Source organism: Cinclus cinclus, chromosome 1 (genome assembly GCF_963662255.1).
Source record: "Cinclus cinclus chromosome 1, bCinCin1.1, whole genome shotgun sequence".
Classification (NCBI taxonomy): Eukaryota; Metazoa; Chordata; class Aves; order Passeriformes; family Cinclidae; genus Cinclus; species Cinclus cinclus.
Window position 1 is genome coordinate 40,130,258 of NC_085046.1, and position 26,684 is coordinate 40,156,941.

At 38.8% G+C, this 26,684-nt stretch overlaps 1 protein-coding gene across 4 annotated transcripts in view; it reads left to right on the forward strand.

The window, feature by feature from the left end:
• Nucleotides 1–26,684, forward strand: part of RBMS3 (RNA binding motif single stranded interacting protein 3) — a 432,183-nt gene that overhangs the window by 278,902 nt on the left and 126,597 nt on the right. For all 4 annotated transcript variants that reach the window (XM_062496503.1, XM_062496477.1, XM_062496494.1 and 1 more), the window contains exons 5-6: nucleotides 10,084–10,241; nucleotides 20,498–20,577. In XM_062496503.1, coding sequence (XP_062352487.1) covers nucleotides 10,084–10,241; nucleotides 20,498–20,577 — 238 coding nt within the window. The remainder of the gene's footprint in view (nucleotides 1–10,083; nucleotides 10,242–20,497; nucleotides 20,578–26,684) is intronic.

The window sequence follows — 26,684 nt, forward strand, 5'->3', positions numbered from 1 at the left end:
ATAGTGGTCACATAATTATTCTGGGGCCAAATCTCTTGTGACTCTTTGGAAATACCACTCTTAATAAATTTTGAAGCACTGTAGTGTAAACATCATGTAGGGCTGGGTACACAAGAAAGATAATTTATGAAACATGTAGTCAGCACTAAGTCTAGAAAAGCTACTGTGAAGTCAATCTGTCAGGGTGTGAGATTTAACATCTCAGGATGTTGAATCTTTGTTTATTGGAGCCTTTGGAAGACCATCAAACAACACAGAGATTCTTTTGAAGGTACCTAAGACAAAATAAGCTGCTTTGAGTAGCCAAATGTCCTCTGTTCTTCAGTATTTTCCCTGTGAAACCATCCGTGCTTAGACAGTCTTGGTTGAGGAGATAGCTCATGCTTCTAACAATGTCTAATGCAAAAAACTTTAGAGTGGAAAAGGGATAAACCCAGGCTCAGTAGAGATAAAGCCTGGGGGCATATGCCAATGTTTGAGGGACAGTGTGCTAGTGAGATCTGCTGTCTCAGTGGAAATAGGGGATGGAGATCCATGCAGGAGCAAGAACACAGGGGTTATTGATGTGTTAGAAACCTCAGAAACACCTGAGAATGGTCATGTAATAATTAGGGCTTCTTCCCCAAAAACCATGTTGGGATTGACAACCCAGCTAGAAGGTGATCTGGCTACTGCCATGAAAGAATGTAAAAAATTGCTTCTATAAATACCTCAGCAATTAAAGGAGAGCTAAGGAAAATTTCCATATATTATTGCATGTAGAGGAAAACAGTGACTAAGAATGAGGGAAAGGCTGATGTACTTAATGCCTTCTTTGTCTCAGTCCTTAATATTGACACCAGCAGTTGTTCGGGTGAGCTGAAAGATGGGGATGGGATGAGAATGAATCCCATATATTCCCTGGAGAAATGGTTACAGTTCTGTTATACAAGTTCATGGGGCAGACAGGATCCACCCAAGGATACTGAGTGGTGCTCATTGAGCCACTTTCAGTCATTTCCCAGCAGGAAGGTTGTGGTTGACTGCAAGTTAGCAAATGTGACACCCATCTATAGGGACAGGAATATCTGGGGAACTACAGATCTGTCATCCTGACCTTGGTGCCAGGGAAGGTTATGGAGCAGATCACCTTGAGCACAATCATGCAGCGCATACAGGACAGCCAGGGCATTAGGTTCAGTCAGGATGGCTTAAGAGGGACAGGTACCTCTAGACCAACCTGATCTCCTCCTATGACAAGGTGACACACTTAGTGGATGAGGGAAAGACTGTGGATGTTGCTTATCTAGGCTTTACTGCAGCCTTTGATACCGTTTCCCGCAACATTCGCTGGGAGAGCTGACTGCTTATGATTTGGATAGCATGTGTTTTCATTCAATAAAAACTGTTTGGATGTCCAGGGCCAGGGAAAGGCAGTAGATGGAGTTGCATCCAGTTGGCAGCTGGTGACAAATGGTGCTCCCCAGGGATCAGTGTTGCAGGCAGGAGAGTTTAATTTCTTCATCGATGATCTGGATGAGGGGATCGAGTGCACCCTCAGTCATTTTGCAGATGACACTAAGTTGGGCAGGAGTGTTCATCTGCTGGAGGGTAGGGAAGCTCTAGGGAGGAATATGGGCAGGCTGGAGTGATGGGAAAAGGCCAATTGAGTGAGGTTCAGCAAGGTGAAGTTCCTGGTCCTGCACTTGGATCACAACAACCCCGCTGAACACTGCAGGGTTGGGAAAGAGCAGCTGGAAAGCTGAATGGTGGAAAAGGACCTGGGAATGCTGGTTGACATCCAGCTGAACGTGAGCCAGCATATGCCCAGGTGGCCCATGGCATCCTGGCTTATAAAAGCAATAGTGAGGGTCAGCAGGACCAGGGCAGTGACTGTCCCCCTGTGCTCAGCACTAGTAAGGCCTCACCTTAAATCCTGTGCTCAGTTTTGGGCTCCTTACTGCAAGAAAGACATTGAGGGGCTGGAGTGGGTCCAGAGAAGGGCCATGGAGCTGGTGAAGGCTCTGGAGCACAAGTCCTGTGAGAATCAACTAAAGGACCAAGGGTTATTCAGCCTGGAGAAAAGGAGGCTCAGCAGAGACCTTACTATTCTCTACAACTGCCTGAAAGGAGGTTGTAGCCAGGTTGGAGTCAGTCTCCCAGGAAAGAAGTGACAGGATAAGAGAACATTTCCTCCAGTTGCACCAGGGAAGATGCAAATTGAATATTAGGAAAAAAAAAATTCACCGTAAGGATTGTCAAGCATTGGAACAGGCTGCGCAGGGTAGTGGTGGAGTTGCCATCTCTGGAGGGATTTAAAAGACAAGTACGTGTGGCAGGTAGAGACATGGTTTAATGACAGACTTAGCTTTGTTGGGTTAAGGTATGGACTTAGTGATCATAAGGGTCTTTTCCAACTTAAACCATTCTAAGATTCTATGAAAGAGCTTCAGAAGTACTCTTGACAAGGAGGCCTGCATTACCTTTAGCAATTTCCTTCAACTGTATCTGTTATATTATTAATACATTGTGCACTAATAAAATCCATGTGAAGTTTAGGCCTTCTATACAGAATTTTAAACCTTATGGGGTAGTGCTGAACAAGAGAGTGAAACTAGCCAGGGATCAATAGTTAACTGACCATTGATTTAGCTGTCTACATTGTTAAAATTGTTAAAAATGTGCCCGCACAAAGCAAATAAGCAAGGAAAAAGTCAAAGGGAGCTCTGGCAGCTGCACTTTGTTCATTTTGTTCACCTCGTGTTACTGCAGTGATGGCTCAAAATATGTCATTGACAAATCTGCAGTGCTGCATGGTCTGGACCATTGCTATAGCACAGGTTTCATGAGAGCTTTTTAGTTTGTTCCTTCTTTTTATAAAGCAATATGGAATGTAAAAAGTCTTTGAAAACAGGACTACTGTCACTTAATTCATATCTGTGTTTCATCATTGATTGGAAAGGCACCACAAGAACATAAACAGGCAAGATTTCCATCCCCATCCACTACACCATACCCTTCCTTCCCAACCTCAGTGAGAAAGAGGAAAAGGATTTCCTGCTGTCTCTTCTCTGATACCAGGAGGTGGTGGAGTTTGGGGTGACTTTCTTTTAACTTTCATATTACTAGCCTGTATTCCTTCTGTCTAACAGTGATTAAGTAAGTTAGGAGCATCCTGCCATGCCTGAATAGGTGAGTGAAGAGAGAACAATTCTAAATGTTCCTTGAAGGCAGTAGGTATTAGAGCTGAAGTTAAACACCAGGATTATTAATTCAGTACCTTACTCTGTCTGAAACCAGGCATCTTTTGCACATGTGCAAAAATATGCTATGTCAATGTGGAAAAGTAGCCGGACTAAATGGAGTAACCATAGAAAACTGGGGGAGGAGAGTATTTTCTTTCTGAATTTTGGTCTGAATCCAACCAAATGCACATAAAATTGGCTTTTAAATGAATGTCTGTTTCAGATGTCCTGAAAAGTTCTCATGATCTGCAGTACTAAAAATGTGAATAAAACAAAATAAAACAACCAGAAGAATTATTGAATGTGAATCTACTGAGGGGAAGTATTACATGCTTACTCTAAATTTTATTTAAGCTTTGTGGTTATAAAGACTCCAGTTTAGAAATCATTTAATAAACCGAAGATGAGACTGATGCTACCATACAACTGCAGTTTTCAAAACAGTGAGCAAACACTGGAAAATGTATGAAATGTCACATAAATGTTTCCATAGAAATGATCTGGTTTCATATATATGGTTCCACATAAATAGCTTTTTCTATAAAAAAATGTGACTAGTTTTATCTTGAGGCGAGACAGAAGTTCAACCTAGATCTTTAAAGGAGACAAGGAGTTCAGTGCATAGGCTGAAGATCTGGGCAGTAGCCATAAGACAGAGATGAACTAATTTGAGGGAAATACTGCTTGAGGGTGTTTATAACCTGCATCTAAAAAGACAGAACTGTGTTTCTAAAAGTGAGCTGTAGTATTGACCTGTGTCAAAATTAATATTATGAAGTCTCAATTTATTAAAGACAAGAAAAGCTTATGATCTATTAGTATAAATATTGATTATATATTTTAAAAGAGGAGTTCAGAATTTCATATTGATCCACATACAAAGTTAAATTCCCAGAATAAGTTTGGAAGATGGAAAAAGAAATCATTTGAACTCATAATCAGTGCTTAATTTCCTAGAGCAAGCTGCTCCGAGGAGAAATAAATTAGGGTCAGTAAAAGGAATTGGTACATAAGGTTTCCAGATAAACATACTCAGTTTCCAGTCCTACTGAGATCACAGATTAGAAGCGTTTTGAGTTCCTTTTGGGAAAAAAATAACATCGCCAAAAGCTGTCTGCCCCTCCCTACACGTGTCCTTAAAGAATGCATTACTAAATGTACTGCGTAAAGAGGTTCAGCCACAGCTCGCACAAGAAGGAATTGTTCTTTCAGCTTTTCACGTGTTGCTTCCAAAGATTATCTCAAGATGGGAGGGGAAATCCCATCTGAACATTGTCCTTCCTTTCAGAAGTGTCTGGGAGGGCCCAGCAAACTTGGACTTGCAGCACACCCTCCACTAGGGTTTGAGTTTGTTTGTTGGGTTTTTTTCTGTTTGAAATACTGCTGGTGTCGTGTATTTCGAATCCTCTGCGTTATAAATTTCTTTCACTTCTTTGGCACAGGCCTTGGGAGCTGAGTGACTGGCCCCAGTTCTTGCTAAAAGGCAGTAAGAAAGTTTTCTGGCGGTTTCCCCAGTACAGCTACTCCTGACTGCTGAACTCCAGAGCCTTGCAGCAGGGTGCCTGCTCTGCTGACCACTGGAGGTGGTCTGAGCTAATCGAAAACATGGGGCTTGACCTACTGTTATTTTGCAGTATTCACAATTTTACACCTTCCAATTTTAAAATTGGATTTTATTTTTTCAGATTGGAATTAGAAAGAAATTTAGCCTTCACAATTTTAAGGTGTGGTTTTGTCTGCTTTGATAGTTTCTACCCAGCCAGAATGGCCAAACTGTAACATATGCATGCAGCCAAAGCTCCTGGAGTGCAAGGGCCAGAGGAGCTGAGGTATTATGCTCATACAACAATGGTGAAATAGGCTGCAGCGGGAGCAAAGGGAGTTGCAAAAAGCCATGCACTTCTCTGGAGAGGAGCTTAAATTGACTTAATTTCTTTGTTGTTGTTGTTGGCTCATTCTCTGGCACTCAGTGTACCCACACTGACTTGCACATGCCAGGATCCCAGAATGTGCTTAGCCTAAGGTGTGAGGCTGTGCCAGGATTTCAAAGGGCTGGGATCGACTGGATAAGTTTATCCCTGCTTCTTTGGGGCTGCAGTGCAAGTGCAAACTGCATGTGGAAAATCCTTGGGCTGTCAAATGGGAGAACTTGGCTAAAATGAGCATCTGTGAGGATAGCCAGGATCAGGCTTTTGATCACGCCTTGAGACTGTGCTTGCAAGTTTGCATGTCTTGAGTGTGGTTCTTCTGCAGGTGGCACACGCAGCAGGCTGCACAGTTCCTTCACCACTCTCTTCATGAAGCAGCAACTTGGCCTGGTGTTGTACCCATTATTTATCTGTGTTTGGCACGGGGCCTGGGAAAGGCAAAGGATCTGTGCTGCCACACTGCAGAGAGCCCTCCAGTGCTCCCAGCAGCCCCCTGCTCCTCTGAAACTCCAGGACATCGGTCAGCTGCACTGGCTGGCCCTGGTCCCCCTGGGGAGGCCATTCCCACTTGTGGGGAATTAGATCCAAGGGACAGGTGTGCTTTGGGAAGACTGTATCAACAGGTGCGTCACTCCCACACCATGCAGGGCCAGCATGGTGTCTCTTGTGTGGTACAGAGGGGTACATTTCTTCACTGAAAGGGTGGTCAAGGATTGGAACAGGATGCCCAGGTGGTAGAACTACTGTCCCTGGAAGCTTTTAAGAAACATGTAGATATGGTGCTTAGAGACATGGTTTAGTGGTAGGCCTGGCAGTAGTAGGTTTATGGTTGGAGGTGATCTTGAAGGTCTCTTCCAGCCTTAGTGATTCTAGGATTCTATGAAATCACTAGCAAAGCCCAGGCTCTGCTTGGCTGCTGGCACCACTGTGCTGGCTCCAAGTCTCCAGCTGCGGGGCATCCAAGTCACGGTGCTGTTGGAGTTGTTTGTGGTGATCATGTGGCTTTCTGCCACTCACCTTTTTGGTTCCTGCCCAGACTATTTGGGGCATAGGAGGAAGATGCAGTTCTGAAGTGGCTTTCACTATCAAACAAAAGACTCAGCTCTCTCACTGATGACTGGTCAATCAGTGCATTTTGGAACTGAAGACGATAATAAATGGGATTTTCATGGCCCAAGATGGGAAGTAGCATATTTTTGATGTCTAGTGCAAAGTCTTAGAGAGAATTAAATTAACCACAGGGAGCCTGATCCAGACACTAAGATTGCTATCAGTCCTGCAGCCCTGGGAGCTGTTCCTTCACTGAAGGTAGAAACTGAGCTGTCACCTGTTAGGATTATGAAAGGCAAGTAGTTCACGGGGTGCTCGGACTTATGGTTCTGGTTAGGCTTATCTTGTCAACAAATCGGAACATTTTGAACAGCAGGACACTTACCTTTGACAGTGAAAAGCTCAGCAGTGGCCTTGGGATGGGGAAGAGAATATCTCACACAGGAGCATCGGGAATTTGGGATGAAAAGGTTTGGGCAAAATGAGAGGTTTGTGTCAGCACCTCAACGCTGAACCTCAGAGATCTCTGCACAACTGAAAAAGATCACAAGCAACCTCAGTGCCAGAGGCTGGGAGTGGGACCAAGCCTGAGAAACAGGGATTCATGAGGGGTCTCAGTGGGGTCCAGTGGGGACCAGCGGGGTCTGGCTACACAGTGATAGGTAGCTGGGTTCCACACCACTCCTGTAAAGCCTGCTCAGCTCCCAGCTGCATTACTGTGAAGGCATTTCATCTTATTTCAGTCAGTGTGATATATGGCTTTGGTGGGGTGATATTTCTCTGTAAGGGAAAGGGGTATTTCTCTAAATGCTGTATTTGTATAGTAAGGAAAAATAATGTGGATTTTTTCCTTTCTTAGAAAACACTGTTGTGGAGGTAGCATGAGTGGCCTCATCTGTCTCTCTCTGTTTGCAGCATTTATTTATCACATTGATAAAAGATAGGCTTGGCAAATCCCTGTGAAAGAGTGACTATGGTCTGCTAGTCTTTCATTCATCCTCAGAGTGTAGCTAACTTTCCACAGATATTTAAAACAACAACATTTAATCTCTAGCACAGTTAAAAGACTTATGTGTTTCTGATTCAGAAGTGGGACACATTGGAAAGGGTTCTTATTTTGTTTGTCCCAGCTTGAAAACTGAGTAGTCAAAGGAAGAGTTCTCATTTTAATGTGCTGTGGGACTGAGTTGCTTCAGTGAAAGGAGAAGCTGTCATGAAGTTACTGATGCATAACTCCACTTGTTCACATTAGCCTGGTCTTTGGCTACAGGGATTCCATCAGCATATTTTTTTCTAAATATTAACAAGAGATGTTAGTCCTTGAGCATTGATTGGTGGATTAATCAAAGCCTTTAACCAATCAATAGGTAGAGGTTTGCATAATAATGGAATTATTTCTGAAGAACTGTGCCAACTGGAATTGCAAAACTTTCTGCTTCAATTTGCTTTTGAATGCCTCTGCTTTACCTGCCTCTATTGCTCATCTTTTCAAAGTACTTATTAACAAAGAAGATGTTCCAAATTCCTACACCTTTCATTTTTTGTGTGGCTTTGAGGTATGGAGGGTGGATAAAAGTAGAAGTACCAATCAACAAAAATAGTTAGCATACAGAAAAGGTGAAAAATGTAAGGAAAAAAAAAAAAAAGATGGAGAGGGAGAGAGAAAAAAAAAGTGGTTTGCATTCTTGTCTCCTTGCTTTTCCCAAAGCTTAAAGTGTGATCTGAAGGTCATATTCCTTTTCTTTTCTTGTCTACCTTCCCTCCAGAACTGTTTGCATGATTTTCCTTCCATTGTTGGTACTGTAGCTGTTCTGACCCCTCACTTAGTGTCTTTTGTTTACTGGAGAGGAGCTAGCTTTTGGATGTATATAAACGTAAATTCATGTGAGAGGAAGGAAGATGACTGCAGCAAAAGATAACTGGAAATTGAAAGAAGGTTTTTCTAGATTTGAGGTTTGTAACTTCAGTTGAATTTGCAGTAAGTTCAGTGCCCATGGTGTTCCTCTCCTCTCTTGCCCCTTACTTTAAGACATGGTAATAACTGGGATTTTTTTATGGACAGCAGCTTGAAAACATGCCTACTTTGATCATTTATTTATGTTTTGTAAAACAGTGGGGAATTCATCATGCACAGTAATGCATTGTTTTGTGGGGTAGTGAGTCTGGAAATGCAAAGCTAGAACACAGTGGTCATTAGCCAGTACTCCCAAAGAGAAGCATCCATAGCCCTTAGATCAGAATCCACATAAAACAGTATGACAGTATTATGTGCCTCCTGATTTTGGACCATTTGCAGTTTTTTGTCTCATCCAAAAGGGAAAAAGTTTCCTTTCAACCTGTGATAAAAGAAGTTAAAAACTTACTTCAGCTTCTCATTCTAGTATTTAGCTACATTAGATTTGCTTCAGTCATTCTTGTCCCTGCGAAGCTGGTGTGTGTGAATCACAACTTGATGAAATTTCTCTTTCCAATATTGAGGCCTTGAATGTACAAGGAAATGATAGAACAGACATCTTGGTTCTGTCCTGTCTTCATACATCTTCTCAAAACAGAATTCATGATTGTGTTTGACAAGGCACATTCTCACTGACTTTAATGGAGTGTAATTTGAAACTAGTTTAGTTAAACCAGGGCAGATGGCTCAGGACTGTGTATAATTTCATAACAGTGCAAGGTTGCAGTGCTGCTGCAAGGTTATTAATCTGATTTTAGGAAAACTCAGCAAAAAACCAGTATTACTGTTGTCAAATCACTGTTGAATAAGTACAAATTAATTCAGCCCATTAAAATGTTTAATAAAAAGAATTTTAAAAATTCTGTCTCAGAGAACTTTCTCAGAGGTGTTGTCTGGATTACTGAACAGTATAATAATTGCATCTTATATTTTTGGTTATTTAGCATTAGCTGAAAATATATAGTAATACCTGATCACAGTCAGGCTTGTACTGGCAGGTGATCAGATATTATGTAAAGCTTGTATCAGTAAAAAAGGACAGAGCCATGAAAATTTGCAAGAGCATAACAAAATTGATTTAATGCAATGAAAGCCTGGTTGTCTGTAGACAAGTGGTTTTTTACTGCTTTAATACACTTATTTTACATACAGCATCTATATCTCTGTCACGTTTCTTTGTAGTAGTTCAGCAAGCAAGAATAGGAGTTGGAGTGGTTATCAAAATGAAAAGTTTAGCCTAAAGATCTGAAATAAAAAAAGAAAGCTGCTTTCAAATTTGTTCTTTCAATTATTCATGCTACAGGCATTATTTTATGAGATTTTTTGATTTAGTCTCAGAATAAGCATGTGACCTATCTCGCCAGGACCATCAGTTGGACTGCAGAGCTCCCCCTCCTGCCCCCGGCCCAGTTAGATCTTGTTTATTATTAAGAAAGACATTTTTGATGGGGAAAGGGAAAAGAGACCATGAAAAGTGTTCTGTGTTTTCAACCAACCTTTTTCATGATGAACAGGCTGAATGGGAAATGTTCAGGTTGGAAAGCACATCTGCTTAAAAGATATGTTGAATTTTTGTTCTTTATGTATGTTAACATTAGCATATTTGTGAAAATCACATTTTCTTCACAATCTCTTTGCTAAATTAAGACACAAATCCAAGAACACTTGTGCGTGAGTGTGATTTTCTATAAATGAGTAGTGTCATTGAGTTCAATAAGAGCAATCATGAACAGAATTAAGCACATGCATGAGAGTTTGTAGAAATTTTGGAAATCTGTTGCTGTCATGAAAATATTACCCAGCTTTTCTTCTAATGCAGATATCAGTTCTTGGCTTGATCCTATTTTGAGTAGCCCTTACTGTATGAACCACAAGCTATTCTATTGTGTTAAGCTTTACTGAGGATATTTCTCTTATTTTGTCATAGCAACAAGAGCAAGATCCCACAAATCTATACATCTCAAATTTACCTGTGTCCATGGATGAGCAGGAACTGGAGAATATGCTGAAACCCTTTGGACATGTCATTTCCACCAGAATATTAAGAGATGCTAATGGAGTCAGCAGAGGAGTCGGCTTTGCCAGGTGAAAACTTTGCTCTTATTTTGATTCATGCACATTTTTTTTTACCTTTGGTCCTATGCAAATGCTGTCTGTTCTGTAGCTCTGAAGTCTCACAGCCATGGAAGATGCAGAGCAGTGACACTATCAGATTGTATCTGATCTTTCCATCAAGAAATGCCAGTGCAGAAGGATATTCATTTCATTGGTCTGAAAAACAAAAATCATTCCATGTAGGTGCATGTAAATAAAAATGTCAATGAACAGTGAGCTATCCATTCAGGATCAAGCTCAGGTAATAATAAATGTCCTACAGCCAAAAGCACACACTTGGTAAAGAAATCAAGGTCTTTGCTTAAGAGGTCCCAGGTTGAACTTATTGCAGTCTTTCCATACCTGTAGGAATCCTGTAAGAAATCTGGACAGACTAAATAGCCTTAAAGGTCCCCTTCAACCCGAACCATTCTATGAAACTGTTTAAATATTTGGTGGATTTTGCAACAGGAGAAAGTAAACTTAGCAGCTGAAGAGCAAAGGGTAGGAACAGTAACTGAAGAAATGTGTCTTCCTTGAAAGCTGCAGCTTCCTCGATCTGCAGCCATGAAACAAGCTTAAGAAGAAATGTTTGCATAGAACAAGCCCTGGTGGAGTAGTCAGACATTTTGGATAGAATAGGCAACATACTATTACCATGTACTTCGTTGTTAGTACAGATAGACAAGGCTCCATGTTTACTCACAGGGAATATTTACATAGATTCCCTTTAGCTTGAAACATTCTCAAATCAAATAGTTTTCTTTTCAAAAGCCAAGAAATAGAGTGCTATATATAGAAAGGTATTGAAAAAAACAAATACGAAGAGAAATTTGCAATTCTGCTGCAAATCAGTCTTCTGCTTCAAAAGAAATGGGGAAAAAGAAATCCCAGATCATTGTTTCTACAGAATATTCATAATACTGTGCTTTGTAGAGGAGGCAAAATGACTCCTTTATATTGCAAATTTCTCTAAAATCTAGCATATCTTGGTATATCAGGGCACTTCTGTTAGTGTCGTAATACCACTGAGTGAAAGGAGGTACTGTGTGATAAAAAGTTAGCTTTCCAGAAAAGTGACGTGGCATTACCTCTGCCCTTGATATGAAAGGTGATCATGCAGAAAAAATTTTAAGATGGTATTGTCTGAATTAAAATGGGAATAGGCAAGACATGTATGCTGCAAGATGGCACACTGTTCCTTGTGTATTCCTGCAGATAATAACATGAATTTTCCTAGCTCACTAAATATAGATTAGTCTAAGTCATGGATAAACTCACATTTTTGAAAAATTACTTATTTCATGAAAATGTACTTAATTATAGAACATATTTCAAGAACCCTTTAATGATCTAACTTGTGAGTTGTGTAATTCACCATGCAAACGACAGTGAGGTAAAACCTTCACTCCATCGAAGTCTACAGCAGATCTCCCACTGATCTGAGTAAGGCTAAAGTTAATCCAGAAATTTAGAACCATAGTTGAGTGCCAACTCCTTTCTTTGCAGAATTATCAATACAATATTTAATTACATGACCAACTGACTTTCTGTTTGTAAAGAAGTGCCATCTGGTATCTTTTTCCTGTATGTCAAACCAAACAGGTTTAGCTTTGCTTGTAGTCATGATGGTTTCATTCTAGTGTACCTAAGGCATGAGCACATGTTGAGTGGGTACCGATGCAGTGTAAGTAGGGGATGGAAGCTGGATTTCCAGTCCAAATACGATTTTAGAAGTTCAAATTAGCATCCCAGCTGAGTATCCTGGCTATTCTGATCTGGGACCTTTTATCACAGTATATCTTGCCTGTCTGTAGAATGCACCATGATGCTTAGCATAGGCCTAAACAGAGCCACAGAAGCACCAGAGAAAATGTTAAATTTGCATATGCTGAAATGATGCAACATCCAGCAATTTTGAAATGTGATGTCTCCAAGTTATTAATTACGTTTTATGGTGATTAAAAAGTCACTTTCTGAGTCTGCCCAATCATGGAATTAGTCAATCTCAAAAATAAGTCTATTCATTCAAAAAGCAATCAGAAGTAAAGGCTGAAGGTAGGCAACCACTGTTAGATTTTTCTTCTAAATGGGTATGATCAGCAGTTGTATGGTACTGCAGGTGGCTACTTAATCATTTATAAACCTGGAGAACTTCAAATGTTCTTGGATCAAAATTATCTTAATGTCTGGTGACATTAACAGCCTCCCTTAGGATATTCATGTACAAAACTAGCTCTAAGTGAAAGTTAAGCCATGAAACAATTTCCTCTCTTTTGCATCCTTCAAAACTAACTGAACAGATTTTCCTGAATCTTTCCAGAGCATTTCACTGTGGCCTGAGCCAACTGTGCCTGGGTACACCCCAGGGGAGGTTTTGGGGAAGAGACTTATGAGCAACAGGTCAGAGAAGGGAAACCTTAAACTTTGACTGTGGCTTTATAAAAGCCAATCCATGCTATAAACTCTGCCCATCTGTCTCACCCCTGGCCCATGCCTTTTACTTCAAGGCCATATTACCTGCCTTCAGACTCTCCATGGATTTCCACAGGGCTTTCACTGCCATGCTCTTTTGGCAGGGGTGTTTCTGTTGACACAGGCAAGCAGAAGCTGAGACTAAACACAGCCTATCCTGGAGCAGAGAGAGAAATGAGAAGAAATAGGAGGGCGCAGAAATGCTTACTAGAAGTAGGATATTAGAAAAAAAAGGAGGCACTTCTTTGGATGTTAGGCTTTGACTTCAGCCTGTTGTGAGATTGCCTGTTAAAAGAGGGAATGACACCATGATGTCCTTGCGCAGAATTTCATCACAACAGTTTCATTTGTAGATGTTTCTCATTCTTTAGTGTTTAGAACAAAATCATAGTCCTTCATCCTTAAAAAAAAATAAATTCAGCAAGATAGAAGAGAACAAAACAATAAAAAATGGAAAGCCACAGAAACTGGGTTTGAAGACTTATTTCAAAATATAATTTTAAAGTTGATATCTTATGAGTTTGCAAACAACATTAGTCATGTTGTTGATGGTGTGAGTAAAAAACAGATCAGAGATAGTAAGAGGGTCTTTGAGGAGACTGGAATTACTGGATAGGGGAAAGTATTAGGACCATGGAGGGAAATATTTATCTTCATCCTGAAGAAGTGTTGCCACTTATAAAGAGGTAATTGTATGTGCTGGAAGACCTAGCTTCCCACAGGCCCACAAAGGATGAGTTCCAGATGTTAAGGTGGGAGAAGATAAAGGAATGACAAAATCACAGTGGCAGCACAGCAGTGGTGGTCTTTTGCTAAATTAAAGGAGGAATATTTAGAGAGGGATTTTGGAGGATCAGTGTTACTACTTTGGAGACAGAAGTGTCAGCAGCACCAGGGGATAAAGAACATTCAGGGAGTTTTAGGATGCATTTTTGAAGAGGAAAAGAGCTTTGTTTTTCCTTATTCAAGGAGTTAATTAAAGGTGGTTGAAAAGGAGCTATAATTTAGCTTTAATAAATCCATCATCTGGAATGGTATTACAGCCTTAGATATTATAAGGATCATTCCTATTTTCAGTCAGAAGAATGATCTGTCATAACCTGCATCTTACCCAGGAAAATGCTTTATAATTGAATATCTCAGGTAAAACTGCAAAACCCAAACATGCTCCAAAGACTTTGTGTGATATCTGTAAAATATTACAATGCCTGGTGGTGATACATTTCCATTGAAAGGCCTCTGCCTCCCTGGAAAAGCCTCAGAGCAATACTGCAGGGTGGTGGGGATATCTGTGTAGGGATGTGTCTCTGAGACCCTCACACTTCCATCTGCTGTTGCAACTGGAAAAATTTTGGTGGACTTTGTACATCCCTGAGAAAATTGACAGGCATGGAACTGCACTTTCAGGGAGAAGCAAACTCCAGGGGAGGACAGGTGGTTCAGGATCCCTAGACAAATATCAGTAGGACTCCACAAGATGAAAATGAATATGCAGATCTGAAAGGTGATGAGGGAGGAAGCTGGAAAGTTGGGATCCATCAGATAATTTGGCTGAGCAATTTGCATAATCCAAGCCTGAGGTACCATGAGTTTAATTGAAGGACTCCTTGGGCTTTGGAAAAGGGAGCAAGGCCCTATTGGTATATACCTTGGGGAGGGACTTAACTGGTAGCACGGAATCAATGAAATAAAAATTGCTTTTTATAACCCCACAATAAAATACCATTCAAGTATTATTTAAGTATCTTCCCTAAAGAGATAGTAGTATTAATAATACCATACACAGGTTTGTCACACTCAGCCGAACAGCAGAACAAGCATTTTATGGGTCCTTTTAAATGATAAAGTGCAAAGAAAGAGTTAGAAACCACTAACTTTTTTATTTTGCTTGCTGTCTTGTAACTTAAAACGACCTTGCAAGATTCCCCCCACAAGCGACATTTTGCAATGAAGTCATAAGCTTTTGAAAACAGAAATTTATGATGGAAATGCTGACAGTCAGACGGTCAAGTATTGCACTGCTGGCAGGCACCAGTATAATACTTAACCTGAGACTGTGAAGACAGTAACATAAATCAGCCTAGGTCTAGGTAGAAATGACTGCGTGTTCATAATGTTATTTCCCAGTATCACAAGAAAATTTGTACAACACAAATAGTCATAAAAGAATGTTATGATGCTGCTCCCAGACCAAAGCCAAGAGATTCTCAATTAGTTTTCACCTCAGAGCAAAGGTACACATCAGGGAGATGCTTCCATCCCTTTGTGACCCTTAGCTGGGGGGTTCTGTGGTAGGGTATTTAAACACCCTGCTGTTGGGAGTATGAGGTTCATCCTCGTTTTTTCCCTACCTTATTCTTCTGGAAAATCTTTTAATAGGGTGCTTTCCTTCTCCTGCCTATGTTTTTTACTAAACTTATGTTCTTGTCCACATTTCACATGTCTTAAATTTAGTATTTGGAAACAATATTCTACTCGGCAACTGAACGTGAGCAAAAAAAATCTAGAAAATGAGATTTTGAGTCATCACAGGATCATTATTCTATTTATAGAAGCTTTGCATGGATTTCAGTAGAAATGGTCATGCTCCAGTTTCCACTGAAGTAAAATGAGAGAGATGACTCTTTAATGTCTATGTTTTGGATTTTTTTCCCTTAAAGGAGGCTATGCATCTTTCAGAGGTTTTCAGGATAATGTAGGTTAATGAAGTTATTTTTTCTGACTCAAAGTGTTTTCTCTATGGAGAGCACTGTAAATACAGATACTGTAGTTCAGAGATACTTGTTCAGCTCACCTTGGCATAATGGGTGGTGCTGCAAGGTATAGAATGAACCACATCTTGAGAGGAAAGGAGTGGTTTCTGTAGATTTTTTATATTTATCTGAGAAAGTAAACAACCTCCTGTTGTTCAAGCAGACAAGCTGAAGAATATACAGGCTACAGGCAAGACATGTTGGGAAAAGATATTATTTGTGAGCGATGAGGAGACTTGTCAAAATAAATGTCTTCGTAGGCTGTGAGTGGCAAAGGGAATAGCTTTTTTCCAGCATAAAACGGATTCAAACCAAAACGCACAAACATCTTGAAGCAATCTCTTAACAACTGAAAAGTTGGGGAGATAAGATACCTAAATCTGGTACAGGGAGTAAGAAATCACATGTTGCAGCCACATCAGGGTCTTAGAATGCCTGGAATCAAATTAACAAAATAAATTTTAAAAACTAGTGAATGTGTTTCCATGGAAGGATGAAAAACATGGGAAGTCTCATGCTAATCAAAAGTGTCTTGTAGCTTTAGAGTATTTGAGACCTGAAGATCATTTTGTCTCGTATCTTTTATATCATAGGCAGTTGAAATACTACTCATTACCTAATATTGAGAAAATGCCTGTGTCTTACTAAAATAAGACTTTCAGAAATTATTAGAAAACATCAACCAGAAAAAGAGAACCCGCTCTTTTCTAGCTTATGTTTGCCAGTGGATCATCTTCCTTGAAGATAAATATTTCTGCTTAATTTATCTTTTGAATTGGTCTTGTTCTTGTCACAACTTTCTCAGGAAGAGTAAAGAAGTCCTTACTCCCTAGTTTATTCTCCCCAAAAAGGTAGCTGTGCAGTGCTATCAGACTGCCCCTCTAGTCATCTTCTTGATATGCTAAAGAAATTCAGTTCTCTGGTGTGTATTCTACCTATGGTCTCCAATTCTTTGGGTTCCCCTCACTGCATAATACTGTTACTACCTACCTGCTACCATCTTTGCAAAATGCTTTAAACAGTAAGGAAACATTTTCTGGAAGATTTATTATTCCCACACTTGTAAATGTAAGCAATATTCATATGTTGATCATAACATAAATGTGGTAGTAAGAATTTCATCTTTAAATATTAACTCTGGAAATATTAAAAAAATATAGTCCTGATTCTCATTTATGTTACTATTATTAAGCAAAGTGACTACAGGATATATGTAAACCAAACCCACACTTTTCCACTAAGTGGTAATTACATGGTACTGAATATTTCTCAGGTAATAATTATGTAATCACCATGGTATTCCTTATATAAAAATTGTATTAAGTTGTTTTTTGACACTTCATAATTTTTATAATAAGCATGTATAAGAGCTTTAGGTAGGGAGTTAAAATTCCTCGCCTCTCCTCTCCTCTCCTCTCCTCTCCTCTCCTCTCCTCTCCTCTCCTCTCCTCTCCTCTCCTCTCCTCTCCTCTCCTCTCCTCTCCTCTCCTCTCCTCTCCTCTCCTCTCCTCTCCTCTCCTCTCCTCTCCTCTCCTCTCCTCTCCTCTCCTCTCCTCTCCTCTCCTCTCCTCTCCTCTCCTCTCCTCTCCTCTCCTCTCCTCTCCTCTCCTCTCCTCATGTAAAATGTTCCCTATTATTTCTAACACATAATGACTATATTGGTGCCAGTGTGGTCTGTAGAGAGGTATATCATATAAATTTTATATTATAAAATAAATTATATTAGTAGTGGTATAGAATAATATAAAGTTTTTAATGATAAAAAGTAACTATTTGATAGCAAAATCTGAACATCAAATTATTTGGTTCTGATGTTTGTTTAAGCGTTCACTGTTTGGGTTGGTTTGGAATTTTTTTTCTTTTACTTTTCATATCAAGGTATCTTTAGTTTACAAAATATATCTAGAAAAAAACATAAAAACATTCTTCAGATTTAAAAAAAAATACTTCTTTTCAAATTGGATAGAATATAGGAAGTCTCATTACTTATTTTGTATTTGGAAACTCTACAACTTGGTTTCCAGAACTGGGAGATATATAGACAGAGAAATAAATTATTATGGTTTTATTAGTTCCTTTGGGTTAATATCATTTTCTGTACCTTTTAAGAAATTATAAAAAAACTATGGCATTTTTCCTGCAGTACACTTGCTGGTTCAAAATAATATTCAGATGCATTGCAGTTATCTCTATATTTCATTTAAACATGAATTATTATCTTAGATCCTCTAAGAATCAACACCAAAAATATACAGTTGGAAGGAATTTGAAAGTGATACTTTGCAAATGATCTAATCAGAACCAAATTTCTATTACCATGGGAAGCTGTTTTCCTTCCCTTTCCAGCAAGTGTTGAATATCTGTATCTTTCAGTAGAAGGTTTTGAAGCATCTAGGATCTTTACCTGTCATTCAGAATATCATATTTTGTCATATTTTTCTTCTATCTGTTATGAAAGGAAAGTCAATATTAAAAAATGTATTTAAGTGTGCTCTTCTCCCAAGTTTACCTGTGCTCAGTTGACTGTTTTACAGAAAACCTTTTTACCTGTAACAATTTCATTAGTGATATTTTTATTAAATACCAGTCTTTAGCAACATTTTGAAACATCGTTAGCTCATATTAGAAGAATAATTCAAAGCACATTCTACACTAGAGGAGTGCTGCAGCTTTCTGAAGGAAAAGTAGGAGGAATTTATTAATGTGAAACTAAAGAAAGTGTATTTTGGGGACTCTGCCCAGATACTGCTTGTCTTTACGGATAAAACAAGAGGAGTAATGTGTGAATCAATGCGTGTGGATTGGTTCAACTCGTGTAGGTGCCTGCCATAGGCGTTGGCATCTATGTGGTTGACATTGGTCAGAGTTTTGACTAAACTAAAACCAGGGTCTTGTTGTGGCAAGAATAAGACAATTTTGCTAATATATCTAGTTGCTCTGTACCCTTAATTTTTCCCAGTCAGTCAGTGAGCTAAAAATCCTGAAGAATTCAATTTGAAAGGGCTGTTTCTAAGAAAAGGAGTATCATGGACAATTACAATTCATGTTTTGGTGGCCCTGGGGTGGATGCTTTTCTGATTAGCGAGTGGCTGCCCGGCCAGCCTCTGCCCAGCTGGGGGAAAAGGCCACCCCTACAGACAGAAGTTGCAGAAAGCAGAGGAGGGCTCCGGTGGGGTGGGCAAAGGATGGATGCAGTTGTTACTCAGCAACACATCTGAAGGGAACATGTATAGAGGGCTTTGTCTATTGTGCTGCCTTTTCAGGCTGAGTCGATAATGCCAGTGTTGGTTTCAAGCGAAGCGTGTGCCAGATTACAGATAGCCAGCAATGGCATTTGAGAGCCATTAATTGTGAAACTTGAGAGGAAAATGTGCACATTCTTTTTCAGAGTGCTATTCGAATTATGGGCTTTTTATCCCAGAACACTGTGGGTTTCACTTTTATTCTCTTCCCACATAAAACGCATGAAGTGCACTGAGTCTCTTTCATTTGGCAGCTTATATATTGCATTCTTTGCAGGGATTGCTTTGGCTTGTTAAAATGTACCCCATGTATTAAAATGAAATTGTCACTGCTGTGTGGTGCAACATAACATGGTTTGACACCAAGTGCCTGGAGCTACAGAAAACAGACTTTTATTACATTTATTCTTTCAGAGACAAGAGTCTCTAAAGGCTCAGCGCAGACATTCACTTAGTTAAATCTGAATGAAGCCAAAGTGAACGCTCTAAGTCGCTGTCTTTGTGCTTGTAGAAATAGCCCAGCCCACATGGTACACAGTGATACAACCTGGAAGGGGAAAGTTTTAATAACTTCACCTGAAACAATTGGACAATAGACTGTCTTCCTCAAATAATTAAGTGGGCAAGCAGGATTTTTTAGGGTTTGCTGTTGTTTATTGGTTGTGTGGTGTGGTCCGTTGGACTATGGCAAAATTGTATACTGGGAGACAAATACGTGAACCACTCTTTCCCCAAACTGTGTGACAGGAAGGGTAGTGGATAAATTCATTTTGAAATGATCTAGACTGGTGAGAAGTAAACAATATATATGTCAGCAGAGTTATTTTGTGGAGAATACCTGGAGGTACGTACTGGTGTATTGAAGGAGCACTGAACATGGTTTTTGAACACAACTTTTCTAGGAAATTACTAGCTTTACATTTCTCTCTTTCCTCCTTTCAAAGTTTCTAAACCCCTTCTGTAGCAAAGTTAACTCTTCTTCTGGACTTTTTTGCAGTTAGTTTAGAAGATCTGAAACAATGGCGAGTTCCCAGATGTGGTATAGCCGTGGTTTGGGATTTGACTCGTAACTTTGTATTCCTAACAATTCTTCAAAAATACGTGCACAAATTCACTGTTGATGCTTTAATGTCTCAACACAGAAAGTTATCCTGAACTCAGAAGATGAACAGTAAGGCATTTCCCATGCCACTGTTACAAATAAGTTACTGTCTTCACTCAGAATTTGGCTCTGTGTTGTAATAGTCATATATGCATTGTCTTTACTTTTACTATAAGGTCTGTCTTTGCAGGTTGTTTTCTTAACATTATAATCCTTAATAATTGTTGTTTAATCCTCAGTTTTCTTCTCCAAATCCTGCAATTCATTTCTTTAAGCCATTTGAAGTTATTTTGGATGCACAAGGAGTCTAGAAATGTGTCCATTGCTTTTCCAAGCAGCCCGTGAGAGCATAAAGAATGTCCTTGTTCCGGGTGATGCCCTGGAGCCAGAAGGGAACTGTTCATTGACAGGGCTGTGCCTCAAACACAGCTGGGAGTGCAGCTGCAGGCAGGGAGGGTGGCAGGTCCTCCTTGGGAGCCACTCTCTGTCCTAATGGGCTCAGCCAGTTTCTCTGCAGAAATCAGCACCAACAGCTTTGAAGATTTCTCTTAGCATCTGTGCTTGTCCTTTTTTTCTCCTTCTGCTTTTTTGTTTTTTTTGCTGACTGAGTACTTCCATAACAGTCTAGTAACACATATTGCCTCTACCCATATCCCACTCTCTTCTCTTTTCCAGAATGGAGTCTACAGAAAAATGTGAAGTAGTAATTCAACATTTTAATGGCAAATATCTGAAAACCCCACCTGGTCTACCAGGTAAGTCTAGCCATCCTTGTGAAATTTAAAATACACTGAAGAGTTTAGAATACAGAAATACTGGAATTTACCTGGAGAGTGGCTTAAATTACCACCTCTGCTAGGAGGGTGTATAACATCATTGGCTGAAGCCTATCCTTTATGACCCATAGCAACTTTTTCTTACCCAGGTTTGTATGCTTTAAGCATTTATGCCTGACAAATTTAAGCTGCAAAATTAAGAACATATAAAATTCATGTTGTCTCACTGTGTTTTTTCCTTTTGAATGTTGTTTTGATTGTTGGGGTTTTTTTTTGGTTTGTTTTTTGTTATTTTTTTTCCCAGTTGATATAGAGGCCACATAACTAAATTACAATGATTTTCTACCAAGCTAGGAATATCTTATATAAAAATATAAGCCTAGCAGCTTCATTATCGATTTTAAAATATCCAGGTTGTAGAAGCTTTATGTTCATCACAGTTACCACTTAGTGTTGCTAGCTACTGTTACCAGTATTAAGAGCAGTAGCTGTTAATACTGAGGATATTCCAAATATTAAATTATTTTATATCATTTTTTCTGGCCATAACTTAATGAAGTCCTGGCACTTTCTCACAATACCCTTAGAGGACATTCACTGGTGTGTTCATGCCACATTGAAAGCCAAGTTCCAGCTATTATTTTGCTTTTCAAGTCTTTAGCTATAATCTGTGCATTCAATAGCTGTAGAAAGTTTAGTGATCAGTTGCTTGATACGTACTCCTTGGCAAAACCTCTCCAAGGCCACAGTTTTGCAAAGATTTCTCCTCTGGGTTTTCTGAAGGGCTGCATTAAATGAGCAGGAAATACTCGCAAGAATTGTGTCCTAAGTTGTTATCTCCCCCTTCTCCCCCCCGCCCCCAGCTCCCTTTAAGCTATTTCCTTTTTTGGTTACTTTCATTAAATTTCTTCTTATTCATTGCCTGGTTCTTTATGCAGAAGATGTACTAAATACTATAATTAAAATAAAGCCATCTGCACAGCTACAGTGTACAGTAATTGAATGCTGCAATGTACATATAAATTTTAGTTAGATCACCTTCATAAAAGAATATGAAGCTTTTAATACAAGCTGCAACAGTCCATTTTAAGACTGCTTTTTCAAAAGTAGTCACTGACAATTTTTCTCAGCACCAGCTAATGAATTACACCACCAACTTTGTCAGCTACAACAAACTTCAGCTGTGTAGAACAATGGGATGAGCAACATAGGCAAAGAAGTTCAACCTTTGGCTTGTCCTTCTGTATGCACACTTTGAGTCCCAGCAGTAATCTGTTTAATATCATAGCAACACCCAATGGAAAGAGTGTGAATAGCAAGGAGTCAGCAAGGTTGGTGCTGTTGGTATAAGCCTGTGTTCTCCATGGTCACATTCCCAGTTGCCTCAGAAAGGACACATCATTGGATCCAGTATTAAAGCAGAATATTCTTACAGAGCCTGCTTGAGACAGAAAGCTGAATGATAAAGAATGAAAGCTATAATATGAAAATTATTTCATTTTTTTCTTCTTTTTAAAATTTTTAAATAGGAAATGTTTAAATATTTGAATATCAGGAATACAATGGGTATTCAATATGAACAATGTCAGACATCAAAAATGGGTCTTGATAAGATAACATGATTATTTTCTTCTTGTTATCTCTTGTTTCAAAAGGTACACTGAAACTGGATTTTAATGGCTATAACTTTTGATGCTTTCTTAAAGAGCATGAATGAGCTCTTAGTTTCTTGAAGAAGAAAAGATGCCCACGTGAAAAGATTGTCTACTATGTTTCTCTCATGATAGTTGTCAGATGGCATTTAGTAGCAAGGGTTATTTGGAAAGTGACTATATTAAGGGTTTTAATTTACCCGAGTTCTGTTCAGATGCAGATATAACATAATGCAGCCTGGGAGAAAGTCACTGAACCATTAACTAAACTCACTCAACTATGCATGAGGTATCTGTAAGATCCTGTTTTGTCCTTGAGTTTTGGAAGGCAGATTTTGTATCTCCAAACACAGGTAATTAGAACTTGTCGTAAGGTTTTTGGTCCACGTAAAAGAGGCTGTTTGTGCCTTGTTATTAGAGTAGGGCACTCTTTAAATCCATAATTAAAAGATTTGTTTTATTCATTCCTCTTCTTCCTAAGAAGCCAAGGCACAAACATGATCACCTTAGCAGTGGGGTTGATTCAAGGGATCATTGGCATTTTATCAAGTGCAAAAAATTATTCACTCCTAGGTTCTTCTTGTTGTAGATTCCTGTTAAGGCTTATACTCAATTTCTACATCTGTGCTATGATGAACCTGTATTAAAGCCTCTCAGCTAATATAGAAGTGTCTTGCATGAAGCAGGAAGGAAAATCAAGTTTGTTAATGTACTTGGAAAATCACAATTATAGTCTGAAAAGGATCCTCCCAGCATCTCAATAATTGCCATAGAAGGAGAATCATCTCTAGTTTATTGCTGTGACCTCTTTATGGATATCCATTAAAAAATGAAGAACCGGAGAATATTAGCGGAAATATGCAACACTATCTGTTATTAACCTCTGCTGCTCAAAGACCTGATCTTACTGAGAAGGAAAATGGATAAATCCTTTTAGGGTTAAATTACATTGATTTTGGATTTTCAGATGGATTTCTTTCAGGTATAGCAGTGAAATGAAAGGGTTTTTTGTGTTTTTGACCAGATCTCTCATCCAAGCTCTAATGTTCTGGTTCAGGTTTACCAGGCAATAGAAGGTTGCATGAGGCCCATCAAAAAAGAAATCAGCCTGGCTGTTGGCCATGTGCTACTGGCCTGAGACAGTGGGATTATGGACTAGACAAATCATTCTGGCAGCTCTCCTCCATCCATGCTGTCTTCCCCTTCTGGGTTCCCTGAGATGTGATCCTGGTGATATATCACCATACATTCTGTGGGATGTATGTTCATGAGATCAGCACATTTAGAGGATAAAATGCTCATCTGCTGCAGGGGCAGTTTTGCCTGGTTACCCAGTCATGAGTGAAGATCTGGAGTAGGTAGCTTTCACATGATGTTGAACAGCCTGTTACAAACAATGGGCACCATGGCACTGGCTTTCACACATGAGCTATGACTTAGTTATACCTTCCCAAAGAGTTATCTCAAACATTAATTTTGAATACAGAACTCTTTTTCCACTAGTTTTTTTCTTGGCAAATGAGATGTAAATGCAGTTGGATTTTTTTAAATTTGGTTTTTGTTGTGTTGTGTTTGGGGTTTTTTATTGTTGTCAGTTAGAAAAAAGTTACAAGAGAATAACTGCTGTGTACCTGGATGTTTGAGTCTAGCCAAGAGTCACACATCTAAGTTGGCCCAGGCCAAAAATGCAGCAGGAAAGCAGTATTACAACTGCAAGGGCACACAGGGCACTTTGGAGGCTCTGTAGTCTGTACCTTCTGAAAGCAAAAAAACATCCATCCAACCCTGACTTTATAACTTCAATCACTGTCTGTTGTTTCTTAAAAATTTTAGAACTGAGCACTTGGAGCTCCAGGCCCCTCTGCTTCAACCCAGTCATAATGTAAAGGTTATTTTCTGCCTCTTGAAACATTTTGATGGTCAGCTGTATAGTGCCTAGATAAATTGAGCATCACTGTGTCTGAGTTAGTGAATCATTCTCATTAAGGGGCCTTTTCCATTCAACTAATGGCTTCATTCCATTCCAAAAGGAATTGCTCCACTCTTCCTTACTCAACTAATAAGCATTTCATGATGTTCAGTCTTAGATTTACAGTACAAAATAATTGGTTGTTCCATAAATAATTGGTTAATGTCTTTGCATTTCTTTCAGACTGAGAAAGCACAGTCATCTCCAGAAATCTGCAAAATCTCAATGCTTAGCAGATTCCATGTCAACTTCATAGATATTCTGAGTAGCTTTGCGTGATTATTATTTTACTGGGTTTTATTTGTGAGAGGTTTTTTGTTTTCCCTTTATTAGCACTGCTTTCCTGAGATCAATAGACCTACTCAGCCTAGTGGGTGTATTTTCATCCTATAGAGAATTCAGCCCCATGTGAAACTAATGGTATAGGCCCTGTATAGCCACACAGAAAGCCAACAAATGAATTCTGTGTCACTCTACATCTCCATTGAGATGTGAAGAGCACTAGTAATAATGTAGGTATCTCTCTCTCAGTCTTTCTGTACTGCATCTATTTTGTTGCTGAATAGGAAACTTCATATGAAATCCTGCTAATTTATGACATTTTGCAATCACTGAATTAAATTAAAATTTCCTAGCTCGTCTCTCAGTAACAAGTTGTGTTCTGTTTGGATAGGCGAGTTTAAGGTATGATATTAACACAGTCTTTGTTCATATCTTGGTATCCTTGGATGTTTTAGATAATTTAGAAATTTAGATAATTTTGTTTTCTCTTTCTGAATAAATGCAAAAATATAACAAGTTCTTACTTTTCCCTCTGCAATTTCACAGGAACATGTCTCAATTGCAGTAATTATCCTCTGCTGATATGCCCATTATATTCCCTCACGGCATTTTCTAGTTGTTATAGTACTTCCTAAATTTCATTTTCTTTGTAGATACTTCAAGTTGTCAGAGGACATTGAGCTGGTTACTTTCCCTGAGAAAATTTAAAGCAAGTGAGACACATGAATTAGATGGTCAAGAATCTTTTTTTTTTAATTGAAAATTGAGTTACAGATATCTGACAAAAAGAAAGAAGAGGGAATTGTTATCCTTGTGTATGTTAAAAAGTAACAAGTGACTGTCATTTTGATGCTGGCTTTTAATAGAGTAAAAACCCTTAAATAGAAGGAAATTATCTGCAGCAATAGAGATGTATTTGCAAATACCTCATATCTTGCTTTAATCATAACTGGGCATGCTTCTTTTTTTTGCTTCTTGAAAGTGTTCCAAGCATTGCATTTTTATGGACTTATTTCACCAAAATCAATTGGTATTTTCTGCCTGTGTGCCTAGTTTAAATATTTCTCTTAGGATGTCTTTCAGGTTCTTCCACCACGGAGAGTAAATTCAAATAGTCATCCTTTACTTCAGAGAAGTAGACTTAGAACTTGGAATACTCTATTTAGAGCAAAATGTTTTCTAGGCTATTGTGCCTTCGATGGTGATAAGGGAACAGTATTCCAGCGGAGGAATATTAACAACATTTTCCACTGTTTTTCTCTTAGTATATGAACAAATGCTGTCTTGTTTGTCATTAGTGACACTGTAAATTGTTTTTCTGAGTGAATGAACTTAAAATGCTTTGTTCGATAGCTTTTTAGACCCTCTCTCTTGGTGCTTTATCTTTTTTATTTAATTCTCTGTTTATTTATATAGATAAAACACTGAAAAACTCTTCCAAATATTTCTTCTTGGGGCATTTGTGTATCTGTCTGTATATATGCATATGTTTTTGACACTTAAAACTAGATAAAACAGCAGCCAAAACTATAAAACAGGTATTGGTTTGTAGATATCTTAACACATTTGTTAAATGCTACAGGGAACTCAGAACAACACAGATTCTGCCAGATTTTCTACTGATAATACTCAGTGAAACTAGTTTAAAGAGAGGGCTATCTTTTACATACTGTTATCCTCAAAAATTTTCTTTACTAAAAATCCCCAAATTTTCTCACTTGTATTCTCAATTCCTTTCATATATATGATAGAAATGTTATCTGAAGCTTTTATACTGTCTACCTGAATTCTAAGAAAATTCTAAGAACTCAGGTTTGTAAATACTTTCATTATCTGCTGACTGCACTATATAAATACTTCCTCATTGTATCAGAAAATATGATCCTTGTAAAGACCTTCATAAAAAATAACAGTTTAACAATTTTTCTATTTATTTTTTCTTGTTTCCAAATTCTGGCTGTCATTTATGGAATGACATAACTTTCATTTTCTGTGTTTCATAAATACACGAACTCAACCCATTTTTAGCAGAAATTTCTTTTACATCGTGAGCCCTCTGAATATTCTTTTAACTTCTATTGCTTTCACCTTCTTTTAAAGTCTTCATCTTTGATAAACAGTTAAAATCTTTAACACCTGCTTGACCATGAGGCCTCTGTAATCCCCTGTCCTGCTTTGGATCC